General features: G+C 40.0%; 1 protein-coding gene across 6 annotated transcripts in view; it reads left to right on the forward strand.

Annotated features, from left to right (window-relative positions):
• Window positions 1–3,838: 3,838 nt before the first annotated feature.
• LOC141804382 (voltage-dependent R-type calcium channel subunit alpha-1E-like) overlaps window positions 3,839–27,468 on the forward strand; it is a 65,414-nt gene continuing 41,784 nt past the window's right edge. For 2 of the 6 annotated variants that reach the window (XM_074688771.1, XM_074688773.1), the window contains exons 1-5: window positions 3,839–4,131; window positions 6,330–6,783; window positions 12,749–13,011; window positions 18,181–18,287; window positions 20,398–20,537. In XM_074688771.1, the coding sequence (XP_074544872.1) occupies window positions 6,368–6,783; window positions 12,749–13,011; window positions 18,181–18,287; window positions 20,398–20,537 (926 nt within the window). In that variant the 5' untranslated portion in view covers window positions 3,839–4,131; window positions 6,330–6,367. Of the gene's footprint in view, window positions 4,132–6,329; window positions 6,784–12,014; window positions 12,659–12,748; window positions 13,012–18,180; window positions 18,288–20,397; window positions 20,538–27,468 lie in introns of those variants that run through there. The other 4 variants (XM_074688770.1, XM_074688774.1, XM_074688772.1 and 1 more) reach the window with 3 other exon arrangements.

Below are 27,468 nucleotides of genomic sequence, written 5' to 3' on the forward strand. Positions count from 1 at the left end.
GCACTCAATTTTGGATTTATTCTCAAATCCTGTTATGTCCTTTGCATTTTAGAAAATGAAAATAAATTGACTCTTGATGATTAAGAATTTTTATGCAGATTTTTGATGTTTTGCAGGAGAAGTGTGAAAATGTAGCTCATGTGTATTTTAAAAGCTGACTTCTGAAAACATGCTGTGTGTAAAAAAAAACACAAAGACTAAATTATTATTGAATTGAACTGTTCTCATGTCGAGAGAAAGTACAACTTCACATTTTGACTGAAATAAGCTTAAACACAACAAATACTAAATGTTTGCCACTCTTAAGCACAGCTACACTACTCCTCTTTTCTCTTTCTGTCAGCATGCTATTTATCCTGTAGTCTTGTGTCAAGGTAAAGCCAGCTTTCAATACTTGTCTGAGGACTTCACTGTAGTTGCCTTGGCCGGTCTGCAGAATAATTAACGTCAATAAGAGTTAAAGAGAGATTAATTTAACTTGCACTTCACCTCTGCTGCCGTTAATACCTCTCCTAGATGGATAAAGACTTGTCTCAGTACTCTCGAGTCTGCAGATTATTAATAAATCTGACCTTGGAGCACCTTTAGATTGAAATAGAAACCACAGCATTACACCAAGCAGGACTGTGTAAAATGTGAAGCAGCAAGCATACAAAGCAGGCCTGATGTTTACCCTCAGGGCAGCCTCTCATGCCAGACCACATTTGATTTTCCAACCATTTACTACCAACTGTCTCGTACACCAAACAGCATGCTCGCCCCCGCCACATGTACACACACACACACACACACACACACCTGATGGTTTCATGTCTTTCAGTTGTTATTTTTTCTTTCCATGGCAGCAGTTTCTCTGCTCTCTGTCTCCACTTCATGCATCCACTTGGCCGTGTGCCTCAGAGGATAAGATGGCAATTATTTCCGCACAGAGATGATTCTGCTAGATTACATAAATCCATATCTAATTCAAACAATATGGGATCAGAGCATTAGAAGATACTCTGTGTTCTTCTTGTTACAAAACGCACAGAGATGGCTCCAAGAAATGTTGCTGAGATTCTGCAGAGATTTCTAAATGCTTCCTGGCGTCAGCAGCAGCAGCAGCCAGACTTTAACTTTAGACAATAAAACTCACAGTTCAGGGACTTTGTTTGATGAAATTATCTAGATGAGATTGAGATCTTAAATTCTTCCCTGAGATAAAAGAGATTTAGAAATTCTAACCATGTCTGGTTTGTGGACTTGAAGTCTTCATTTACTCTTCAGTGTAGGTGTTGGCAGATGGTTTCTGCACTGTGCTCAGTCCCACTGCTTACACCTCGTCCTCAGCTGAGGGAATAACAGGATTGCTTAAAATGAACACGACTGGCCTTTTAATTAAATACATGGACCATGGTGGCTCTGTATTAATCACAGAGAAAACTGTTCTCTGTCCTTGGCTCTTTACACTGTATCCACAGCAGTTTGAACCCATTAAATTAATCCATATTTTGGCACAAGTGGTGGCCTTATTTTACACAATCCTTGTAGTTTTGTATGGTCCAATACCCATGTGTGGTCTTGTTGAAGCCTGTGTAGTGTGAGTTTGATCTGTGTAACACAGTCTAGTTCCTTTTCCCTTCTTGTGCTATTTATCCATCCATTCAGTGTTGCAGTAATAGGCCAATAGTTGAGCCTATCTCTTCACAAAACATCAGAATACCTTGTTCCTTCACTGCTTAATTTCCACTGTGCAATATTTAATTCTAAATGTTAAGAAAGGATGATAACTGGAGTTGTCTGAACTAGAGATTGGCCAGTTAATCAGACCTTTTGACATTTTGAAATGATCAGCAGAAAAAAAACGCCTTCAGACACAGCAGGCAGCCTCATCTCTGGAATTACACAAGATTTTTTTCTCATCTTAATTCTTTTATCTTATCAAATGCAAGAAAAAAAGTCAGGCTGTTTCTTTACAAACTGTTAAATTGTGTTTTAATATTAATCCAGAACACAATCCTTTCAGTGTTTCACTCTTTGCCTTCTCCAGCCTCCTACTCCTGACCTGCTCTCTGCCATATATGTAGAAACCTTCTACCCTGCTGTGTCAGTGTACTGTGTCCATGGGAATCCCATCCTTACATCCCTGGCTCCTGGCCTCATGCTAATTATGCACACCTGCTGACCCTGCATCCCAGCTGTACAACCACTCATCAGCACAGTAGTTGATGAGCAGGTGCACAGCTCATCTCTATGCCACACTGTGATTTGCTTGCTAACTCACCTGGCTGCTCAATCATTGTGACGTTACACACTTCCACCATCTTTTGCCTTTTCCCTGCCATGCCACATCAGCCATCCCCAACAGCAGTGATACCCCTGTAGTGTCCTGTTCCCATTTGATCTTTGGTTAAATGGCTCATCAGTAGAAACACCAGCCCCCTGAGTCACCCACCTGCCTCCAGGCTAAGCTCAAAAGCAGCAGTGCATGTTGGGTCAGCCACCTGAGGTACCCAACGCTGTCCTTAGTCTGTCCACGTGAGGGCTCCTGTTGGCCTTTGTATCGACCCAAGAATGAAATGTCCTCTTGTTGTCGGTGCACTATCACTGATAGTCCACCTGAGGTATCCTGCCTCTCTTCCAAGTCTGCCTCTTATTTTCTCTTTCTGTTCTTGGGTCAACCTTTGATAAGAAATTATGTCTTTGTTTATTTAGAGAAAAAAAAAGATTATTTTTTAGTGTCTTTTAAAGCTATGGCAGGCACTTTTCTACACTAACATCAATTAAGATATTTTCACTTGGTTATGAGTCCTTTTATAAGTGACTTTATCTTTGTACTCCAGTTAAACCAGCAAATTTATTTAAGAAAAAGTGAACTTTTATCATCTATATTTAAAAAATATATATCACCCTAAGCTATATACAGCCAATGAGCAACTAGAAGCTTAAGAAACAAAATGTTACCGAGCCATTTAGCATAACTAGTTCCAGTACATTTATTTACCATATTGTAACTAAAAGTTCTTTGTCTAAGGTATTGCTGTACTTTAGCCTGAATGGTCCATTATTTCTTAGTTTAGTTGTGTAGTTGAATCTGTGATCACTTTTTTCATAAGAAATGACCAGAGTAGACTTCTTTGCCTTCATGTTTCTAATATGTGCATTTTTTTCAGCCAGTAGGAGGCAAAGTCTTCATGATAAAAAAATCTCCATAGGGAAATTAAAGTCATATGAAAAAGAAAAAGAAAAGACAAAGTTCAGTTTATATATTTTTTTTTAATTTATTTTAATTATTAATTTTAATTATTTAATTATTTAATTATTCCATTTATCTTATATTCACACCTTGTTGTCTAATACATTTGTCTTTGTAAGCTAGATGAGACATTTTATCCATTTAATAGATTTTACCTTTTTTCTCATAGCTTCACATTCATAATTTTGACTTTTTTGCTTTAAACTTGAGAATTTGACTAAAACTATGGCTTTTACCCAGTTTTCCTCATTTCATTGATTTAAGTGTAATGGCTAAAATATCATCGTTAACCATAAGAAATGGACTTCCATGCGAGTACCTTGGGTCTAGCTCAAATTAATGTATAAAGAATCCTAAAACAGAAAGTAAAAACAGGAGTAAGTTTGAAAACACTGAGCAGCAAGTATGTGGCTGTAGTCCACCATCTAGTGGTAAATAGTCTGGATTCCAGTATTTTTTGCTCAGCAGACCAGGCTTTCAAACCCACAGACCTGTTGCATTTCTATCTGGTATCTACACAGGTGCATCACTTGCAGCCGTTGAGGATTCAATTAACTCTTTAGATGAAGTTTGAAGACAACAGCCATTCATGTTGACCTACTTAAAGTGACTCATATCACTGCAGCCTGCCATGGAATATGATTGGGATTATTTCCATGCCTGCTCGCTCCTGTCCCCATGCCTGTTTACGTTCATGTGAGCCACACTCCCCTGGCTGCCAGCCACCCCGCGGTATTTATAGACAAACAGCGGCAATCAGAGCTCAAGGAATCCTCGCGAAATCCTCCTCAAATCCCCCAAACTTGGACTGAGTGAGAAGGGAGAAAGGGGGTTGGTTTAAGGATCCACACCTGAACGAGGCTCTCTGACGATGAAGGAGCGCGCGGCACCTCAAGGTAAAGCTGTCAGCTTCATTAATCATTTCATCACTTAATGAGCTTTCTTTCTTTCTGTTTCCGGAGGGGCGCGCTGCCTTTATCCCCTTTCTCTACTCCACATTTTTAGTATCTTATTCATGTATTTCTACTTCCTGTGGCTCGCGCTCCTTGTGTCTTTTTTTTCGTCTTCTAATTTCTTACCTGTTTGCGCGTCAAACACTGGAGTACACGAGAAAAAAAGAGCAACCTAATTAGCAATACTTGCTAAAGGGCTAATAAAATGTATTTCTTGAACGATGGCAGACCTGCAGCTGGTGCTTGTTGCTCCTGTAGGCTTTACTATTGTGAAATTCAATTCAGAATTTAAATAGAAAGAGCTTCTACACCCAAGTGTTGTAACTTCAATGATATATAAAGTGGTTTTGCAGTGGCAATTATTCTGTTATCTCAATTAATACTGGCATGTATGATTCACATGCAGACTCATGTGTCATGCATCCACCCTGTATATCATCTTGGACTCCAGCAGCTTCTTGATACATGTAACCTGACAATTAATTTTACCACATCCGAAGCGGTGATATCACAAGACATCACATCTTTTTGAACTTGTGTCTCTTAAAAAAAAATCAGAGCCATCAAACACACAAAGCTGCGATCAAGCCGCCTGTGTAAATGTGTGCGCTGACCTTGTAGCCTCTCCAGGCTTTCAGATGAGCGCTGTGCCGGGGTTTGAGGCCAGGGCTCAACTCAAAGCGTGTCCAGTTCATGTCTGAGGAGCCCTGCTGCTGATGAGTGAGTCACTGTTCCTTGTGCTTCAGCTCTCCCACACTCAGTCATCTCCCTTTTAGCTCCAGCTCAGTGGAAACAGCCTTGTTTCGTCTGCCTCTGACTGGCTCACCTCAAACTTGCCGTTTTTCAGCCTTGACACCTCATCTTATCACAAATTTCTCGGTGTCAGCGTACACACATGCACACTTAGCTGGACAAGGGGATGTAACAACAACAACAGGATAATGGTTGAACGTGTCCTGCTCAGTGCTCTAGAAATGAAACATGAGACAAGACAAAAGCAAGAAGTCCAGGCTTTGGTCAGTGCTTTTTAGAAACTGAAAAATCTCACCTCTCTGAATGTGTCATCACTGCTTTTACCAGACCCACTTTCTGTGCAGGCTTATTCTGCTCACCAGTACAATTACAATTTCTATTTCTGAACGTCTGTTGGTTCAATGCTTTTGTTCATGCTGTCAGATGCACTGCCAGCGTTAAGATCACGCTGAAGATGGGCTAATCATTTAGTCAAAGTACAGTGTAATAGCACTTTTTATTCTAGATTCAAGTGCTTCTTTTTGAAAAGGAAAATGCTGTGTTAATCCAGTTAATCTACATGTCTCCAATTCATATTTCACAGCCATCCTTCAACAAATAATGGTGCTTTGTTTCAAAGAGAGAACAACACAGAAAGTTTGCAGTCATCCTGGCATATCTGTGAGTCTGCACAGCTTTGGTTGATCTAAATAATGCTGTCAACAAGTCGTGTCAACAAGTTTATCGTGACATGATGTTTTGCGGCTGTTTACCACGTTCACCATCTTTGTGAAGCTCATTAGCACACAGATGTTTGCAAATTAGCTCTAAATACAAATCAAAGCTCTAATTTGTGACAAAAAACCTGCGTAAATATTGGAGGATTTGATTTTTTTTTCACAAGACAAAGGATTTTGATGAAAAAACGAGTGGATCACTGAAGTTATAGCTCTTAATGTGAGGGAGGGATGATTTTCTGAACCAAAAATAATTAATCTGTCAAACTGATGCTGAGATATTTCACTCAGAAACAAAAGCTGTTAAACCGCCTGGTGGTTAAAAAAAAAAAAAAAAAAAAAAAAAAAGAATAGTCTTGTGATGATTGAAGAAGTCTCAGATGTTAAGACATTTCATAACTGTGTGATATGCCTGATGAATGGTTCAACCTCTGGGGACCATCACCACAAATGTCTTGAATAAATCAAGTGTTTTATTTGGATGCAGTGTTTCAGTCAGGATCAAAGAAGTGATAGACAAACCATCATTGTGCTCCCCAGAGCTGTGCTGCTTTTGTTGCTAAAAATAGAGGACAGGCAAGATGTGAAAGATGAGCGATTCCTCTGAGCAGTTTTTCATGATTATGTGTAATCACCTGTCTTTTTCCACCCTCCTCTGTTTTTTTTTTTAAGCATTATGGTGAAACCGCCAACTGCAGACCTCTGTAGAGATGCATACCAGTTCAGACCAGTCCCTCACCCGCTCCCTCACACCAAACCTCTACCCTCCGTCCAGCTGTGGCCCAGGAGGACCGCCCCACGTCCACTCCTCTCTGTCCCTCCCAGAGCCTGAGGCCTGGAGGAAACCCAGCCCCGCAGCCCGTCATGGCCTGGCACAAGGGGCTCGCTCCTGCTCCCTGCAGGTCCCACATGCAGCCCCTGAGTACTTGGGGCTGCCCCCTCGAGCTGCCAGCTTTGATGTGCCTTGCTGTCAGGATGAGGTTTCTTCAGATCAAGGCTCAGGGTCTCTGAGCCCCCATGGTATGCTGCGGAGAAGAGGGGGACTGGTGGAGCAGAAGGACGTCGTCATGGCTCACCATGCTCACAAAATCCAGAGCACGCCACAGGCCCGCAGAAAGGAGTGGGAGTAAGTAAAGAAGAGCTTTAGAGGCGAAGGAGTCCTCTTTAATTGCATGTGTAAAGATGATAAATCTGCACGGTGGAGGAGGAGAAAAGTGCTACTGTGAAAAACACGCACACTTTTTATACAGTTAACTTTTTAACCTGTTGAATCTCTTTGGTGGGTCGTCATTGCATAAGCACATTAAAAAGCAATTTAACTTTATCGTCACATACACAAGTTTTAAAATAAGTACAACAGGCTGACATTGATAGAATAGTTAAAAGAAAAGACAAAAACAACCGTTCGTATACTCTGTTATTTTAAGACAGCAGGTTAGGTCTTGGCTAATCTGTTTGATTACATCATTATTTTCTTGCTACATGAAGTAACTTGCACTTATCAAAGACTTTTTTTAAATGGGTGCATTTATATGGTTAAATACTTTATGTATTTAGTGAAAGATGTTTCTTTCAGCTCTGATCCGGAAGACAATTGGCACCTGACCCTGTAGCTTATTTTAGATATCTGGTGTTTGTTTGCATCTTTCAACCTGCTGTTTTGATTGTATAGATCACTCCATCACAGCTGCCTCTTAAAACAATTTTTCCAAGCAGTGAAATAGCCATGAGTTTTTAGCCTTGCAGTTTGAGCACATCCCTAAATACAACCGCTGGTTTGACTGTTTTCTGAATGTCTTCTAGGGATGTCCCGATATCACATTTTCACTTCCGATACGATACCGATACTGCAGCTTTGAGTATTGGCCGATACGATATCAGCATTAAACATGCATACTTTTATTACTTATTTTGTAGTATGTCATGTTAGAAAAGGCTTGATTAAGTGATATTATTCAAACAAAGAACAGTAATCAGTAACAGTATGAGGAAAAACTGACCCATTTATCATTAACCAATGGGTAACAGAAATTTTAACATTAAACATAGGAATATACTAGTAACTGAATAAAATAAAGAATAAATTAGAAGACCCAGAAAATAACCTAAATAAATCAAATAAAAACAGCAAGAGTGGAGTCTGGAATGGACTGCTTATATCGGAGATTTTAGTTGCGTTCCGATACGATACCGATATTTGTTTTTTTGCTGATATCGGACCGATATCCGATATCAGTATCGGACTGGGACACCTCTAATGTCTTCACCCCACTCTCTACTCCCCTCGTTTTTTGTGTCTCTTTAGCTGTCCTTATCAAATGAAGGCAAGAAAAAAGCCCAAAATTGTAACTCTAAAAAGGTCAACAAACTTTGGTAACAACAAACACCATACTGATGAAAAACAAGTAGCTAGCTCAGTCATAAAGCTGAGAGTTTGGTTGTCAAATTTGTAGATATTTCCCTCTGAATTAATAGGGACCAACACAGAGCTTAGTAGAAGTGAATATTTATTTATATATTTTTTTTGCCAGAGACTGACTTTAAGCTCATTTGAAAAATGTTCTGTATAAGCTGAAAGTTTCAACAACATATTGAGTCATCCACCACCAGTCCAACAGATCAGCAATAGGAGGCTTTTGTGATCTGCACTACTCCCCTCTAAATCTTTGTAATGGAGCATCAACATGCTTACTGTAAAAAATGGTCCCTTCATGGTCATACTTGATTGGTGGGGTGGCAGACAAGCTGGATCAGAATCTTTTTACTGGATTTGCAGGTCCATATGGGAAAAAAGGAGGAAGCCTTGTTGTTGTTTTTGCTGTTCAGATATCATATTCCCTCTGAATAATAGCGCTAGTGTTTCAAGCTTGGAGTTTTTGATCCCTCTAGTGGTAAAAAAGTAAAATAAAATAAATAAACAAGTGAATAAATAAATAAATAATCTTGTTGAGGTCAGCAGGATAGTATCTAACAGTATTTTGCTTTATTTATATCCTGAAAGCTACAATAGTTTTTTATGTGTGAATGGACCCTGAGTGGTTAACATCCATGTTTTATTGCTGCTAGCTAGCATGCTATGTCCTTGCATTTCACAGTACAGCTTATCACAACACCATTCTTCACATTATTCCTGCACTTCTGTCTATTGTCATTGTTGAGATCCTGGTGGAGCTCAGTGAATGTGCATCCTTTTGCGTGTGACCCTCTCTAACCCACTCTTAAAAACATTGTTAATGGAGGTCAAAAAACCTTTACAACACTGAAAACATCAAAGTTCAAGGGTTCAAATCATTAACAATTGTTCTGTAAAGTAAAACACTTACTGTTGTTGTGCTGTTGCTTAGCTGCAAAGTGCTCATCTAAAAGCGTGCGCCGTAGTGGAAATACATATGTTGAATCCTTTGTTTTCAGCATTGTTACAGTTCTTGAAACCAATCACAAAAGCATTCCCCTTCAGCTGCTGTGCTGGTTTTTTGTGTTTTCTTTTAATACATGTGTAACATCACTGGCAGCGGTTTACTGTAATCAGATCCTGGGCAGCGTTATTAATGGTGGGGCTGAGGGTGCTTGCGGGTGAACTTTTGAACTCTGGAGCCACATCGCTCTGATTATCAGCTTCCCACCACTCCAGCGTGAAGTGGTACTCCATCAGCGTAACCCCAACCCACGAACAAGCTCCCTCCCTCTCTCCTCTTCCTCCTCCTCCTTCTCCATCCTCTAATTTCTCTTTATTTTACCTCCACCACCCACTCCACATCCACTTTACACTGGTGTGCTGTCATTCTCTCTCCTTCCCAATCACTGCTTTCTTTCTTGTTCTGTCATGCTCTGACACACAAACAAAATAGTCGTCTGTTCCTTCAAATTTCCTTATACTGATCCGTGTTAACTGCGGTGGAAACTATACCACAAAAAGGTAAAAAACATTTAACAGTGAGCTGATAAAGGCAGTGGCTCTTTGTCTTGACTACATGTATTGCGGTTATTTGTCCATTAGGGGATGCTAGGGAATCAAAGTAGAGGAGCAGCAGGGAGGCAGTGTAGGATACTGTGTGAGCAAAGCTGCAGAGTTTGGACACCGTTGACTTTTCCATCATAAACACACAGCTAAGGCGGATGTTTCCTGGAATAATTGCAGTTTAATCTGAATTTCTTGAATTAATTAGCTGCATCATAATGACTTCTTATTCCTCTAAACAAATTGTTAGAGCCCTGCTGATGAATTTTGAGCTTTCATTGTCTTCACCTGGAGCATCTGCTTAACTAGAACCATGATGCAAATATACTTAAAGGTGAACTAAGACCAACCTGGAACAATATAGATAAAGCAGCAGTTATTGGTGGTTTCAAACTGACATAACTCAGTACTAGCGGATGTCTGTTGCTAGGGAACAGAGAGGAAAAATAAAATGCTAAAGCCACTCTAGTCAACATTGGATGAAAGCCCGTCTGCAATTATATAAATGCTCTTCAGAGTTCTGCCACAAAGTAAGTCCATTAACGTTTAAACGTTCAGTGCTTGTCACCTGCAGCAGAGCTTCATCTGCCTCCCTCGTTGCAGTTTTCTCCAAGGCTTCCTGTGTTCATTTTTACACAGAAAACAGGCCCTTTTTCTAAGAAGAAACCTGTTTTTTTCCACCACTGTACCCCTTTTTATCTGAGATGTATGAATGTTTTTCTTCCCCTTCATGTTTCAAAAGTTGTATCAGGCTCCATCAAATAGATACAAGCTTTTCTGCAGTTTACACAGCTATTTTTAGCAGGCTTTGAGTAGGCTGTGCTGGAGAGCATAACAAAAGCAGACTCCATGTGGTAAATCTATACCATACAGTGGATCAACAGTGTACAGACTGACAGCGCTGTGATGTCGTCTATCAGCTTCCTGAAGACGCCCAATGACCTTGATGGAAAGTGCGAGTGCGTGTGAGTGTATGTGTGTGTGCACGGCTGAGTGTGTGTTGGGACAAACAGGTTTCTGTAGGAAGAGATTGCTCCATTGTGCAACATGGCTTTTGTTGGCAGAAATGAAAAGGACGGAGCAGGAATTCAAGAGAGCTATGTCGCTATGGAAACAACAGCAAAGAGAGCGCTGGAGACGGAGATAGAAAGAGGGAGATATTTTTCTGTTTGCAGAGATAGACAAATATTTGTTAGTTAGGCGTCGTACAAGTAAATGAAGTTTGATTGTTTCTAATGATGTAACAAGTTGATCTGGTGGAGGTGAATGTGAAATACGCTGCAGCTACAGTAATCGAACTGTACGTGCTGATTGCCATTCTGCTATTTTTACACTCAGCACTTGATAGGTCAGTGTCACCTTTTTGTTGCTCACCTGCTTTGCATGAAGTGACACGCCTGCCTGCTTCATGCAGATGGGGAAGAGGAGGGAAGGCAGTCACAGAAGCAGCTCACTTATTCATAGATCCTGTTAAACTGATAGGGTCTCTTTTTTGCCTCTTCTCCCCCAGATCCTCCTCTTGTTTGCCAAGCATACATTTCTCACTTCCTCTTGGCTTGCTTTCACCCTCCCACCCCACCCACCCTCCTGTCTGAGCCCTGCCCGTCTGCACACTTTGATACCTGCTTTGCTGTTTTTTTTAAAGCTAGGATTTAATATTGGAAACATGCTGCGTTTGATTTTTATTTCTTTTTATTCAAACAGCATCAAACAAAAACCCCCAGTTGAATAATCTGATGTGTGTGGGGGCTGAAGTGGTCATCTTGAGGGAACAGTGGGGAAGGGAGCAGAGCAGCAGATGGAGCGAAAGAGCCCAGTTGCCTAATGAGGTCTCACTTTGTGGCACTGGGTGTGAAAAAGACCCTGGTTCTCTTCTCCTCCCCCTCAAAAAAGGGAGCAGCCCTAAGATCTATTTCATGCTCTATTTTTACTCCTCACTTTTACTCCAATATTAGCACAATGGCCTACTTTTTAAATGTTTTAATAGTCTGCCTCTGTTAATGAAAATCTGACAATGCTATCTGATAATCAGATGCTGAACAGGGGGAAATGAGTCAAACCCCTGCTATAACTCACATTTAAAACTGAAAGTCTTATTCGTGTCCACTTGTTGCATTTTTCCCAGTGCATTGTCCTTTTAGAATTGGTGTTAAATGTATTTTCGCACCTGTTTTCTTGCTGCTGCACCCACTAACATCTTTACATAATTGTTTTGGAGCCACATACCCACACATCCTGCTGCATATAGGCTCACTTTTTTTTTTTTTTTTTTTTTTTTTTTGGTGAGGCAAATGTTTTTGTTCATCCTCAGCAAACTCTAATTGCTATGGTAACAAAACACATGTACCTCCTCTCTGCCGGCTTTCATTCAGATGTATTTGGAAATCGCCATCATGAGATGTAACTGTGGGAGGAGGGGGCTCGTGCGCTCCTGACTGCGTGATAATTTTTTTCCAGCAGGTGTTGAGATTGTAAGATGCCTCTGATCCGGCGATTGAAGCTGCTCACTGGTAGCATTAGAACTTGATTTAAACCGAAACGTAAAGCTCAGTTTTATACAGATTTGTTTTAGATGTCCTAACTGGGCTTCCTTTTTTTTTTTTTTTGCTCGACATCTTCCTTTATTGTCAAGTTTGCCGGGTCGAGAAGATGCGTAAAGTTTGCCAAGACTTATCTCGGATCTCTCCCTTTAGTTTGCGCATTATGATTTGTAATTTTTCAGAGGAAGGCGAGCTTGGATGTTCTGAATAAATTGCAAGCTTTAAACTCGGTGGATCTTTTTTTCTCTTTCTCGGCAGCTTGACTTTAAAGACGCGCGCGTGTTAAAAGTTGTTCAGAGCTGATTGCAACGCGCTGATAAACAGATGGGACAACAGAGATGCTGTGGTTCGCAGTCATCGTTAAGTTAATGGATGATTTTTCACCTTATATCAAAGCCCTTTAAATGATTTGATTCTTTTTTTTCCCTTTGGATATGGAGTGAAAAGAATTGGCAACTTTTGGGGGGATTATTTGCGCTCGAAAAGCTGTCTGTGGATTAAAGGTGCATCTGTTTTTTCCTCTTTGACTTTACTTCTCATTTTTTCTTTACTGAAACACTCTAAGCCGGCGGTGTCCTCATCTCCTTTTGTAGAATGGCTCGCTTTGGAGACGAGTCCGCTCCCACCACGGTGGACTCCGGGGATGGGGACGTGGAGCGCGGCGGGGACTCACAGGATCAGGCGGCGGCGGGACTGTCTGCCTCCATGAAACAAGCCAAGGCGCAGCGGGCCCGGACCATGGCTCTGTACAACCCCGTCCCCCACCGGCAGAACTGCCTCACCGTCAACAGGTCGCTCTTCATATTCGCAGAGGACAACATTATTAGGAAATATGCGCGAAGAATCATTGAGTGGCCATATCCTTCAATATAAAACACGAGAGTTTGGTTTAAAGTTGTTTTTACCGTTTACAATAGCACGATGGTTTGCTGTCAGTTCAGCACCATGGAGAGCGACAGATAAAAATACAACTCCCAACTACCCCTGAATGTTCAAAAAGTGCAAAAGTGAATTCGTCTCTGTTGTTTTAAAATTATTACGATGTTTTCAGTGTTTTGCATGATTTTGTTGCAAGCTATCTTGCTCCACTTTGTCTTTTGTTTGCCTATCTGCAGAGCAAACTCCATTAATCCAGCTTTCAGTCAATTCAAAGTGAAAAGCAGCTCTTAAATCAATCCTACATCTCATTAAACCTCCTCATAACTCTGCTAACTGTAACCTGCCCTGATTAGATTCATCTGTGGGCTCCATGTGCTGGCAGCAAACACAAAGTTAGCATGTGGTGATCATTAGAAGCGGCTCTGTGGGGGAGGCATGTAGGCACATCTCTTGCTTGCCTTAGTGCTCATTGGAATATGAACCTGGCCATGAGTAGGTGTCAGTTCAAATCCAGCAGGCAGTGTTTTTCTGCTTCCTGCCGCAGCATCGACGAACACTTTCTTTCTGATGAACTTCTGCAGATCTAAGAAACATTAGCAGGGAAGTGGTTTAGATGCAGCTGCAGCATGGACATAATGTTAACATACAGTGCTGCATTGTTCACTCATTCACTTCACATGGCTATAAATCTGTCTTTCTTTGTATCTTTATGTTTTTATTCACCTGAATAATGTTTGGACTTTCCTGGTGAATAAGTAAATATTTGGGCATTGCAACAGCATAAACAGTTTAAAAACATTACTCAGTTGCCTTATCTGCCCACAGCTCCTCCTGTCTTACACCCCCTTCAGTGCAGCGTGCCAGTCTCCCACTGTTATCTAACCACAGGCTCTGTGTGCTGTGTGGGAGTGGGTCTGGTGGTCAAGACTAGCTGGCCACTGGCAGCTCAGTAATGCGACTGTCGGTATCACAGAGGCAGAGGTATGTGGGAGAGAGCTGGCCAGTAGTACTGTGATGGATCGTGGGCTGTAAAAGCAGCACATGTCAGAGTATTGACTGGATGAGACCCAGTTATTTGTTCATGGTGTCCAAGTTCTGAGTGAAAACAGATACATATGCATTCACAGCGATGGTGTTTCTTTGATGGTGTGCTGCTGCACGGACATAGTGGAGTGTTACTGTGGGGCACAAGTTTGCTGGGACTGTTATTTCCCAATGCAGGCCAGAGACAGTTAAAGAACGGTTGACATAGCAAATTCTAAGCAAAAGTAACACGTTTTCATAACTGTATTGACAATTAGCACTTTTGGATTAATAGCTTTTGGTTGTATTTTATGGGATGAAAAACAAAAGTCTCTGGTTGCAGCTTCCCTCATAAGCAGATTTTGCATTTCTTTGTTAAAGTCTGTTTAGTGAGAGACAGAAAGAGATATTTGTAGATGCCACTGTGAAGTCCAAACAAGGGTGGGTGTTTTCAACACATTCAAAGATAGATTTATTAACCAATCCAAAAAATGAGAGATGGAGCACGATAGGATTTTAAAAATATTCATTGTCTCAGTGTAGCTGACCGCGAGTAAGTGTACCAGTGAGTGTGCATGCAACACAAAGTCCGGCTAAAGCCTTACGTGGTGAAATACTTAACAGTCAGGGCAAAATTATGAATATACATTTGACAAAAATGAGGCAGATGTTGGCTGTGGAAATCACACCTTGAGTGTTTCTATTCCAAATTTTGAGTGTTTAATTGTCAACGCTTTACTCGGGATGAGAGAGGAATCAACAAAGTCCTTTGACAGAAACTGTTTTATCTGCAGTCTTTTTAAAAATCTGTTTCTCTAATCGTTGTGATTCGCTGCTTTTCATTGTCTGAAGTGACTGTGGGGTGAAATTTCGGGTTTTGAACTGTCGGTCAGCAGATCAAGCATTTTGAAGGTGTCATGTTGGGCCGTGGGATATTGAGTCAACTGATTTCCATATTGTGCTAAAATACATGAAATTCAGTGGCTGCTAGGAGATCAGAAAAATATGTTAAGTTATGTTAAATATGCATCAAAGCAAAGTAAATGGTTAACGGTAGGAGATCTGTCTTAAGTGGTCTAACACATGCATAATCTCTGGTTAGCATTGTAACAGGTAACAGGTAGTGACAGAGTGGGTGCGATTTATTAAGTATTTCCCACTTTAGCTATTTTTGACTGCTTTCAGCGGCAACAATGTGGACTTGTCAATGTGAGTCAGTGTGGCTCCCTGAGGCCCCCATCACAGCTCTCCTCTGTGAGTCAGTGACCCCGTTTCTCTCAAGGCAGGAAAATTAACAACAAGAAGCAGCTGCCTCGTGGGGACTCCGACCACAGAAAGTCGCAAGCACATACAAATGTTGGGGCTCAGATAGTCACACCTTTGCCAAAAGAGTATATGTACTTTACCAATGTACCCACACACACAAACACACAGGGAAGTAGATAGTGCTGTTAGAGATAATTGAAAATGTGTGTTTCCAGGGACATCATAACATTTGAAACTTTAGTTTTCCCATAAAGAAAAAAATCAAACACACAGTTTTTAAAGATTAAAAATCCAGCACTGCACCCAGTTATTATTAGCATTGCCACAAAACTGTACTAAAAGGCCTCAGATATACTTGATTCATTTTTTCGATGTTAAACATAAAAGTACACAGCTCATTGTAACTGGGGATACATTTAAAAAATAAATAAGTGATAACTTCATCACATTAGCCAACTTAACAGTGCCTGGCCGAAAAAAAAGTCACCACCAAAAAAAAAGCCACTCACTCTTATATTCCAGCACGCATTTGCTGTGGCTACATATGGATAAGCTTCTGCAACGTCACATGATCTATTATTATTATTTATAATTATCATTGATGATGGTAGAGTCTGACTGCTGTCAGTCAGCAATCAGTGACGCTAACTGGAAAAAAAGCTTCAATTTGCTAGGGAGCATAAAGATTGGACTCTCTAGCAACGGAAGAAGGTCATGTGGTCTGATGAGTCCAGATTGACCCTGTTCCAGAGTGATGGGCACATCAGGGTAAGAAGAGAGGCAGATGAAGTGATCACCCATCATGCCTTGTGCCTACTGTCCATGCCTGTGGGGGCAGTGCTATGATCTGGGGTTAATGCAGTTGTTCAGGTCTAGGTTCAGCAACAGTCTGTGCTCAAAGAATGAGGTCAGCTGACTACCGGAATATACTGAATGACCAGGTTAGTCCATCAGTGGAATTTTTCTTTTCTGATGGCACGGCCATATTCCAAGATGACAATGCCAGGATTCATCAGGCTCAAATTGGGAGTATGAGACATCATTTTCAGACATAGATTGGCCCCCACAGAGTCCAGACCTTAACCCCATTGAGAATCTTTGGGATATGCTGGAGAAGGTTTTGTGCAGCGGTCAGACTCTACCATCATCACTGCAAGATCTTGGTGAAAAATTAATGCAACACTGGATGGAAATAAATCATGTGACATTGTAGAAGCTTATCGAAAGCAGATGCATGCCATAATCAAAGCTAATGAAATATTAGAGTGTTTGACCTTTTTTTTTTTTTTTTGGTGATGACATTTTTTTGGCCCAGGCAGTGTATTTTGTTGCAAATTGCAGCTTTTGTTAGAATATATTTTTTAATTTATTTGCACATCCTAAATTTCCTGAAAAAATCTTCCAATGGACGACTTGATCCTGTTGTTTTTGCCAGATTCCACTGACTCTCATCAGATTTAAGTTTTATTCAGTCTGCTATTATTTCTGCAAATTATTTTTCCATTAGTCCAGTAATGGCTGAGTCAAGGTAATGTAAGGGAACAGTTGTAAATACCTGCCATCATCGTTGCTCAGAGACCACATGGACATTTTAAAATGTCAGCCTATTTTGCCTCAGAAAGTAATGCAAACCAATTTACATTAGTATTAACCTTAGAGGCTATTTCCTGACAATGTTACAGCCTGTTGATGTTGGATGAATAACAAACTCTTCTGCATAGTCTGCCCGGCTAACAGCCTGACTAGAAACTTAAGAGGCAGAAAAGTTGAGGAACAATCTCTTAGCAGACTGTCGACTGTTTAAAGACATTTCCTAAGGCTGTGTGTGTGTTGTTGGCTGCTAATGGGTTTCTATATTGTAAGGATTGTGTTTCAGTTTGGAAGGATTGTGCATTTTTGCTCTCCACAGACTGTTTTCCTCACAAGCATCAAATATATCAAAACGCACATGACGTTCCTGGTTTTACAAACAGGAACCAAAAAACACTTAATATCAAGCGTTGGTGTTGCTGTCTCTTTAAGACTCCTGGTTCCACAAATCCCCTTCCTTCTGATTGGCCAGCCTTCTGGAGGCATGTCGGGGGTGGAGCTATAGGCATACCTTGATGTTTGAGGCCCGCCCCTCCAATTTGTCTTGAACAAGTTTGGGGATCCTTGTGTGATGACCTCACCATTTCATTAAGTCTTGTGACAGTCTTGTGAGGATTGCGTGAAGATCTTTTGTTACTTCAAGAGCAAATCTATTTTAGCAGTTCACAGGCCAATTTGGGGATTTCTACAGCATTGTTACATTATATCCATGTTTAAAACTCGGGCACGCATATTGCCCCCCTCTTTAAGGATGTGAGTTTGTGGTGAGCTGTGAGTGTGTGACATAAGGAGGAGTCTAAGAGCTGTTTGCTTTACTTTGTGAAGGTAAGCTACTCAAGACAAGGTGACTTCACTGTGCTGTCTCTATCTGTCTCTCTCTCTCCCCTGACTTGCTCTTTTTCTCCTCATGAAAAGCACTTTTAAAAGCAGGTTGCCATGGATACTGCAATCCTTCTAACAGATTGCTTCCAACACCAGAGAAAATATGAACCATGCCATAATTCATCTGTCATTTAATCATCCATCCATCTATGCTTTTTTTGCCCTTTTCACATCATGGCCTCAGGGAAGGTTTCTGAAATTAAGAGACGTACACACAGTTAAAGAATGAGCGATGAAGTTTCTGATGATAGTGGATCCAACATTCTAATTTTTTAAAGATACAAAGGAGAACTCATATACATATGACATCAGTTTGTCTCATGTGACTGTGTTGTCCTAATATCAAGATAAAAATAAAGCCCTTTCCTTAACTTTGTGGCCTTTACACCTTTTGAGTACATGATTCTGGCCACCATCACCGCCAACTGTGTTGTCCTGGCCTTGGAGCAGCATCTCCCTGGAGAGGACAAGACCCCCATGGCAAAGAGACTGGTGAGGATGAAGTTTGTTTAATACACTCTAACATTAACAACATCTACAGGCTCTTTTTCTGTATGAATCTCTATGATTCTTACTCTTAACTGCAGTTAGTGTGATTAGTCTTTGACATGACTGATCAATCATACAAGCTACCTATTTTCAGGGTCCACGATAAATGGAAACATGCAGCTAGCTGTAAATTCACTACAAAGACTATTGTTTTAAAGACATGCATGAAGCGGAACTTGTGCAGAGAATAGTTTGTGATCCTAAGTGGAAGCTGAAGACCCGTTGTGTGAAAGTGATTTCACCCTGTGGTTTCCCTGTTGTATATATTATGACATATAAACACAACATTCACCTTTATGTGAGGTCTCTACATTGATAGAGCAACCTTGTTTTCCTCAGAGAGTCCAACATGTTTCTACAAACAGAAAAATCAAACACTACCCCAAGAGAGAGACTTCAGAATATATTGTTTCTTTAAAAAAAAACAAACCAAAAATAGAATATCCCAGCAGTTCAGCAGTTTCTGAAAGTATTCAGACCAGCTCATATGGCACCAACAACCATGGCATACCTACAGTCAGCTAAATCATTGTCTTTTTTTCTTATTCTAATGCTCGATTTGAGCTTCAGCAGGTTGTGTCAAACATGTCTACATGCCTAAATGCATTGAGTTGCTGCCATGTGATTGGCTGATTAGATATTGTGTTTTAAAATCCCCTCAACATATAGAATAGAATAGAATAGAATAGAATAGAATAAAATAGAATAGAATAGAATAGAATAGAGCTTTATTGTCATTGTAACAAGTACAACAAAATTGAAGTCACAGCAGCAATCAATAAAACAAAAGTAAGAAAGTGTATAGAAAGTGCTAAAAGGTCCATAAGAAAATAGATGATGACAGCTTGTCCATCATTGTCCAGTTCAGCCAGCCTCCACCTCCACAGGGTCCAGGACTGAGCTTCTTCAGTCATGCTCCATCTCTGTCTCCTAGATCCTGTCTGCTCACAGCAGGTGAAGCTCTTCCAATGTGGCATTGGTGTCTGATGTTAGCTCCTTTAGCCATGTCTGTGAATAGCATGATGCTACTCTGCCCTCTAGTATTCCATCTGTTGCTGGGTTAGCATGGTTAGCTCGTCCATCTTATAGGAGATAGATCTTACGTTCCCAATAACGATGGATGAAAGGACAGGTCCATGTCATCACTTCTTAACTCTCACTTTAGAACCAGCACGTCTTGCTCACCTCCTTCTCCTCACCTTGTGGGAGGACATCAGGCCTTACACCAGTTAGCATTGACATGCTACAGATTGCTAACAGCTGAGTTCACATGTAAACAATGCAGCCATGGTTACATGTAGGATCTCCAGACAAACACAGGAGAAAAAGTAGCAAAAATATCGCTGAGGCCACAAAAAGGTTGGTGTCCATGACCAACAAATGCGCCATACAAAGTAATGATCCCCTCCAAATACAAAGATTACTAAAAAGAGACGAAAAAATTATAAGAAACAGACAAAGAAGAGAGAGCTGCTGCAAAAGGCAGCCATAGCCAACAGGGCGGCGCCTAGCCATTTCTATTCTATTATATCATTCTGTTTTAATGTTGAACTAGCATTAACTGTACAGATTGTGTATGAGGAAATTGATGAGCTGAATTAATCCAATTGAAACCAACACTGCAATTTAATAGAATGCAATTTTCAAATATCAAAGGCTGCAATTAAAAAAAAGTTACATGTACACAGCCCTAGATAAATTTCTGCTTTAATGGTCATATTTCAATATGTGATTATTTTATCTACTACTTCTACCTTTATTTTAAAGCTGCTTGTAGATTTTGGGATTGTTCTATAATAATGGGTAATAGTGAAAATATCCACATGTGAGCTGTCTTAAGCATGTAGCACCCCCATCAAACAGACACATTCACTCACTTGTGTTCTTTGCTGAAACTTTACAGGTTTGTAAGTGGAATCTGTTTAACATCAGGATCCATGTGTGAAGCACAAGCATAAAACCTAATATGCTATAGCTGTGATGTAATTGTTAGGTGTAAGCTACACATTAGTTTGTACTCTACTGACCTGTTTCTTGTGTATAATTTTACCAGGAAAAAACAGAGCCATACTTCATTGGGATCTTCTGCTTTGAGGCGGGGATCAAGCTGGTGGCTCTTGGTTTTGTTTTCCATAAAGGGTCGTACCTAAGGAACGGTTGGAACGTCATGGACTTCATAGTCGTTCTAAGCGGGTAAGTGGCATCAGTTGGTCTCAGTGCTTGGTTTCGTACCAGAGAGAAACATTATCTTCTCTATGTTTGTTTTTAACATGGTTACAGATTCCTAAACTACTGCTTGCCAAGCAAAGTGAGGAAATCTGCTCCTTTTGGAAACTAACTATGACTAACCAACTGTTGGAAAGTGAGCCACTCAGTTCAGTGAAAAGTATCTGCACCCAGACTCTGATTTACCAGTGGTGATTATTCTCTGATTTTGTCCTCTACTGTGATGGTTAATAGATCGTCCTCAAAGCAGTCTTGTCTGGAAAAAAAAGAAAACAGGTGTGAGTAATAACATTGACAATGGCTCAGTTCCATCAAGTGTTCATTACAGTGCCAGTATACCACCCCAGAGCTGGCTCACCTAAATGGAACCCAGCCATTGTTAGGATTATTAATTACACCTGTACTTTCCTATTATAGCATGTGATAATGACTGCTGTGTGAAAGGTGTATTAGACCACTGTTAGATGGAGATTCAAGCGGTTGCTACTATCACAGATGTCACTGATGGTTCATGTCTTGTTCTGCCCGAAGAGGCTGAAATTATCACTATTTCTCCTACACTTGTCAACTTCCATTACAGTCTTGCAAAAACCTCAAGTAGATGACAAAAATAACATTTTTTGGCACCCTTTTATCCTCAGGTTATTTAAACTGGAGTACATTAACACTGCAGCTAAGTTGTCCAGCTACTGCTAATCAGATACCTCACTGCTTACTGCTTCCTTACAGTTGCTTTCAGAACCACAAAAATAGCAAATGGTTTTGTGAATTGTTTTCATTTCATTAGTTATTACACATAAATGTTGTCTTGTCTTTGTGGGAGTTGCTGTAATAAAATGCTGACACACTCACCCTTACATGCTAGCGTTTTCTATAGCAAAAATGCTGCATTTTCTATGCTGATTTATTTTCTAGTTTAGACAAAAACTGAGACATATTCTGGGTATTTCCTCCCCTTGTAAGTTTTATTTGAGTATCTCGCTGTTTGATGAATATTAAGCTTTAGCTTTTCTGCTAGTGCAAAACAATGCAAAGCTAACAGCTGTACTGTAGTAGTTTGGTGTTAGCTACTAGCACAGATGGCTAAGTTCTTCCCTTATGTGTTCATAAAGCACCCTAAAAGGCAGGGTTAGCTACATTATATGTTTAATTATAGCAGCTAGCATCTGTGTGTCTGAAAATAGTGGATGCTAGCAGTGTATCCTTTACTGTGAAGAATAACTTCTTTTTTTGTGTGAAACTATGTTGTGAAAGTCATGCTATAGTCATTAAGCTATGCTGTGTTAGCTTTAATTGCTTACATGCTAACAGGCTAACCTTAAAAGTATTGATTTGTTTTGGTGCTGATATGATACACATAATGTTTACTAAAAGCTGAGTATAGTCACTAAATCATTTATAAGAGGAGTTCCTCAAACTATTGGTGAAGACTATATTTGGCCATGTATGAATACAGTTTGAGCTCTAGTGAACATTTGCAGCAGCTGGATGGTGATTCTGTGGTGGACCCATGTTCAGTATTCATTATGCAGGAACATGTTGCCCAGTACAATGATATGGGTCACTTATCTGACAACTGTGGCACAAAGGGAATAACAATATGTTAGGGTTTGACCTACTTGTTAGTAGCTAGTGTAAAATCATTGTTGATTTTAGTCTTTTTAAGAGTTTGTCACAAGAAAATATGGAATAATTCCAACCTCAATTTAACCATCCTTCTAAACCCACATTAGAAATAATAGATTCTACCTGAAGTTCAGTTTCTGCAGGCCTCATTTTCAAAATGTGAGCTATATCTCCAGCAGAGTGGGTTTTTGTTTGTGCAAGTTTGTGCTTGGAGTTGCTCTCTAACTGATCTCTTTTAATTCTGGCTTTGGTTGAACTCCATGATGAACCACAAGCTTTCATGATAGCTTGAGACTGTGAAAAAGAGTTTTTGAAATCATGCTCAACGAATGGTTCTGCAAATAATTTTGAGAATAGATTTTTACTCCACTAGGCTGGGGGTGGTGAACCAAAAGATTAATTTCAAGACACTGGTTGTCAAGTTAATTGATGCATTGATGCATTGATGCATTTTTGCGCTGCTTGTGTTGACATTTATCTATTTTGCTGTTTCATTCTAAAGGCCTCTTATCCTTAGACGCCATAGCTCTTGTCTGACACATAAAATTTCATGGTTGACCCCATAGGCAGGTTTTTAATTATTGTAAATCTGTTGATGGGATTTTTTCTTTAAGAGCATATACAGTTACTCACCTCATACGTACACTGGAAACTCAACGCTGTAAAATAGAAAATATATGTTTCCATGGTATACTCAGGCTCTGCAGCCAGCAATAGGTGGGTGGATAAGTGGATTGGCAGTTGTGTCTAAAACCTGCTTCGGTTCGCCCCCAGGACCTGTGTGAATTAAATGTGAATGCATCGCTGAACATGTTATGCAAAAACGTGGAAAGAATGGATGATGGTAGAAAGAAAGAAAGAAAGAATAAAGGAGAGGAAAAGAAGGGGGAGGGAGGAGGATGGAGAGTTAGACCCAGGAAAAAAAAACAAAGTGAGATACTTCATTTGTTCTCTTTAAGCCTTGGAGTCAGCAAATTAATTTGCGCAGGAGTTTAACATTGTTACCACCGGTGTGCTGTTGTTTGTGGCTAAGTGTACTGTATTCAGCATTCAGGGAAGATTGCTGTTGGCGCGTTGACATCTCATTTCAACCTGACACCCACATCCTCCTTTTTTCCAGTATTTCTTATTTCTCTGTCTGTCTTTCTAGCTCGCAGTCCCTCTGCCTCTTACATAAAAGGCACATATCAGCATCACGTTTGCGGACCATCTGAATGCTGAGCAGCTGTGTTGTTGACAGATTTTTCACAGCATTCACTGCTATTAAGCGTACAGTGAGAGTAATAATCTGATCTGAACCTGAACTGTGCTGGCTGCTTTAGCTGGAAACTTTGAAATTCTCTCATTAGATCTGAGGATATCAAAACATTTTTTTTGCTTTCAGTTTCTTTGTAAATGTCTTGTTAGCCAGCAGAAGCAGGAAAGAAAAAGGAAAGAAAATACTGTTTGGTGCAAGCAACAGCTCATTATGCACATGTTTTTGACAAGTTGTGATTTAGAAGTTTTAGCTAAAATGAAATATGAAAGAGGCTTGCATGGCTGGAGAAACGTGAAATGCAGAAGTGAATATTATTTATCAACAAGGCTTTTTAACCTCTCAACTTTTTTGAAAAGAAAATGCCATCATTTGCTCAACTTAGTTCTCTTTTAGCTACATTTTTTCTTTTTAGGATTTTTGAGATCAAGCACAGAAAAGATGCATACAGAAACAAAGCATAACCCATGAGTCGCTTTTGCCCTTATATACATTCAAAAGCAGAAATTGTTTCAACAAGGTATGACTCAATAATACTATGCTATTATGTTTCAATATGTAATAATACAATAAGAAGAACTGCATGCAGAAACCATCAAGCCTACAGACAGTGAGTGTTGTCAAAAATAGGGATTTGGCGTGGGATGTCACTTGAAGGCCAGTGGTGCAAGTTGTGTAACAGTTTGATGGTGTTATGAGCAAGCTGTGGTGTGGATCCAATCTGATTTAACCTTGAGTGACTATAAAATAAATAAAACCCACAGTTTTTTCTGTTTTTACTGAAAGTGTCCAAAGGATTTCCTGAAGCCCAGAGTGACATATTTTTGTTCTTTAGTGTTTATTGGTTATGTGAAGTAACACTGTACCTACAGGAACCATAGCTAGCCAAGCTCACAAATACAGTTTGCTTATTTAAGAGACAAAAAAAAACAAAACTAAATTATGTGCAGGAAAAAAAGGAAAATGTAACATGTATATTTGAGTTTAAAGAATCATCTTCATTTTTGCATTTTAGCTTTAAAATAGGGCTGAAATAATTGCCAGAATGATTGTTGGTTTAAAAAAATATTGACATGGCTGTTTTCAATTATACTTTGTGTCTGTAGTTCTGCAGGACTGTGCTCAGTAAAGCAAAAAAAGCACAAATCATAGCAAGTACAGGGTAAGCTTAATGACATGTGGATCTTATACAAGACTGTAGAAAAAGGTTACATTTCAGGCTTGTTTGGGCAAAGGCAAAGTGCAAAGTTAGGGCATTTTGGGTAAAAACCTATTACATTTTGGATTGCTTAACTTTTTTTTATTACGCACTTTTGTTAAACTTTGGGTTGCCGTTACATTTCCCAAGCTACCAGTGTAAAGCCTCTTTGAAATCGGAGATAATTAAAATCATAACTATGTTGCAAAAACAGCATTACACTGTGAGATAGGCTGCTCTGGTTGATGACCTGACAGAGAATTATCACCTAAACCTGAAGCTCCTCTCACATCTATGGAGCTACATTGTGGGTTTCAGCTCATTGTTTATCTGTTTGTTTGTTTTTCTGTTTTGGTTTGCTCTTACCGCCCTCACAGCTGTGTTTTTGGCCCCAGCAGGCACGCTGTTTTTTTAGCAAAAGGCCTTAAACTCCACTACACACTACCTGCTCAGAAACAAACAGCAGGTAGGCACAGTTAGCAACTAGCTGGTGAACAAAGAGGGGCAGCTAAAGGGCAAGATATTTCCCTCAGGAGCCATAAAAAAAAACAAAAATCAGAGCTGTAAACTGTTGAGTGGTAGACTTAAGTAACTGTGTGCTTTGTAGTACCTGTAACCTTCAACCACAGCAAACAGCAAAGCGAAGTTTTTCAACTGTGAAGCTGAAGTGAATTCTGCAGACTCAAACGTTGATCTGATGTTAAGCTTTTGAACCATGTCACTTGCAGTCTAAGATGCTCTAAGTTGTCAGTGTACTTCCTGCAGCTCACAAATCATCTCGCCTCATTCCAGCCACAGCTGGTTGGCAACTGACGACCTGGTTTCCTGCCACCTATCTGACACATTTTCTGGTAGCACATATGCTGCTCTCCCCTTTTTTTCTCTCTCTCTCTGTCCCTCTCGCACACACATACACACAGACACACACTGTGACTCTCACACACACTTGTGGCACAGCACAAGTAAGTCAGACTTAAAAGAAAACACACATGTGTCATAGAGGCCTGTTGGGAATAAAAACGAGGCCACTGGGCCAGCGCTGGCGGCATTCATTCCATTTCATATTAATGAATTGCCAGAAGCAAATCTGCTGGGACAACGAGCTCAATTAAAATCCCTAATCTGAGAGAGGAGTGTGTAGCAAAAAAGACAGAACAACTTACCCACAAACCAATTTAATTCGATGGGATTCTTAAAATGGTCAATTATATCCTGCGGCAGACGGATAGGCACAGGTGGATTTGATGCTTTGATTAGCAGTAAAATGTCTCCCAAATGACTTGTCCGTGTGTGTGTGTGTCCACGTGGGAGTGTGTGTTTATGCTTGTTGCTCTATTTAAATCATGTTCTGAACAAATTGTTGCTCTCATACCTGTTGCCTGCTTGCTAAATTATTTCTTAACACATCCTCCCAACATCAAATTTGTACTTTTCCCCCATCCGTGCCTCTGTGTGTGAGTGTGTGTGTGTGTGTGTGTGTGTGTGTGTGTGTGTGTGTCAGTATCCTCCCATCATTTTGCAAGAAGGATATCAGCTTTCCCTGTTGCCCCAGACTGCAGTCCCCCTTGCAGTGTGACACTTTGCAAAAATTGATGCTCTTTTGACAGGATGAATAATACAACTGGGTAGAAGTTTGGCGTGATTCATTAGCCATCTGGTATAAAGACAGTCACACAGGAGCAACGAGAGAAGTCTTTCTCCTGCAAGTTTTTCTTTGCATTGATTTTATTTCATGTGGCTGTATAAAAAGAAGAACATATGATATAGGGCTCTGAAAAATATTAACTGACTCCATCCTGGAACATATCTCCCTTGCATAGTTCAGTAAACATGCTGGTTTTGTTCTGTTTTTTGTTGCATCTACCCAAAGCTCCATCGAATGGGAAAAAATTGATTCAATTTGTAACTCGAAGGCAGGTTTTGTGTGACTCTCTCAGCTATTCATGCTTCCTCTTTTGAGGAAAAGGTACAACAGTCAGCTCCCCTAGTTCTAATAAATAGTTACATTTTTTGATAAATTGTGTGAGGGGCACATGCACAAGGACTCATGTTCAGATGTTTACAAGTGAAATCATGTTTTTGTGTGCTTGTTAGATACTTACTGGAATGATGAATTTTGATTGGTATGTAGACCAAGAGGGTTATGTTTTCAAGGGAATAGAACAGAAGATACTATTGTTGATCCCTATAGGGAAATTGTTTTGCTATAGCACAGGGGTGGCCAACCAGTCAGAGACCAAGAGCCACAAAAATCAGCCTGGTAATACAAAGAGCCACATCACACACAAGGTCTTACAAACGCACTTCTTCTCACACATATATGAAATGACATAGACATAGTGCCGTTTTAAAGACAAATGCCTGTTTTAGTGCAGAGGAGACAAAGTTCCATCTATCTATCTATCTATCTATCTATCTATCTATCTATCTATCTATCTATCTATCTATCTATCTATCTATCTATCTATCTATCTATCTATCTATCTATCTATCTAACTATCTATCTATCTATCTATCTATCTATCTATCTATCTATCTATCTATCTATCTATCTATCTATCTATCTATCTATCTATCTATCTATCTATCTATCTATCTATCTATCGAGCTATCTATCGAGCTATCTATCGAGCTATTAAGAGGAGCACATGTAGAGAAGAGAAACTGAAACTTAAGTATCACTCTCATCACTCAAGTATTGATCAATACTGATCCCAACTTTGGCATCAGTATATGAATATTTTAGATTGGTTGGTACACTGTTACTCATAACTATATAGTGGATAGAAGAGCCGCACACCGAAAGGCTCCCCTGGTAT

This window comes from Halichoeres trimaculatus, unplaced genomic scaffold (assembly GCF_033239565.1).
Source record: "Halichoeres trimaculatus isolate MK-OKI-2021-1 unplaced genomic scaffold, fHalTri1.1 fHalTri1_scaffold_15, whole genome shotgun sequence".
In the NCBI taxonomy this organism is placed as follows: Eukaryota; Metazoa; Chordata; class Actinopteri; order Labriformes; family Labridae; genus Halichoeres; species Halichoeres trimaculatus.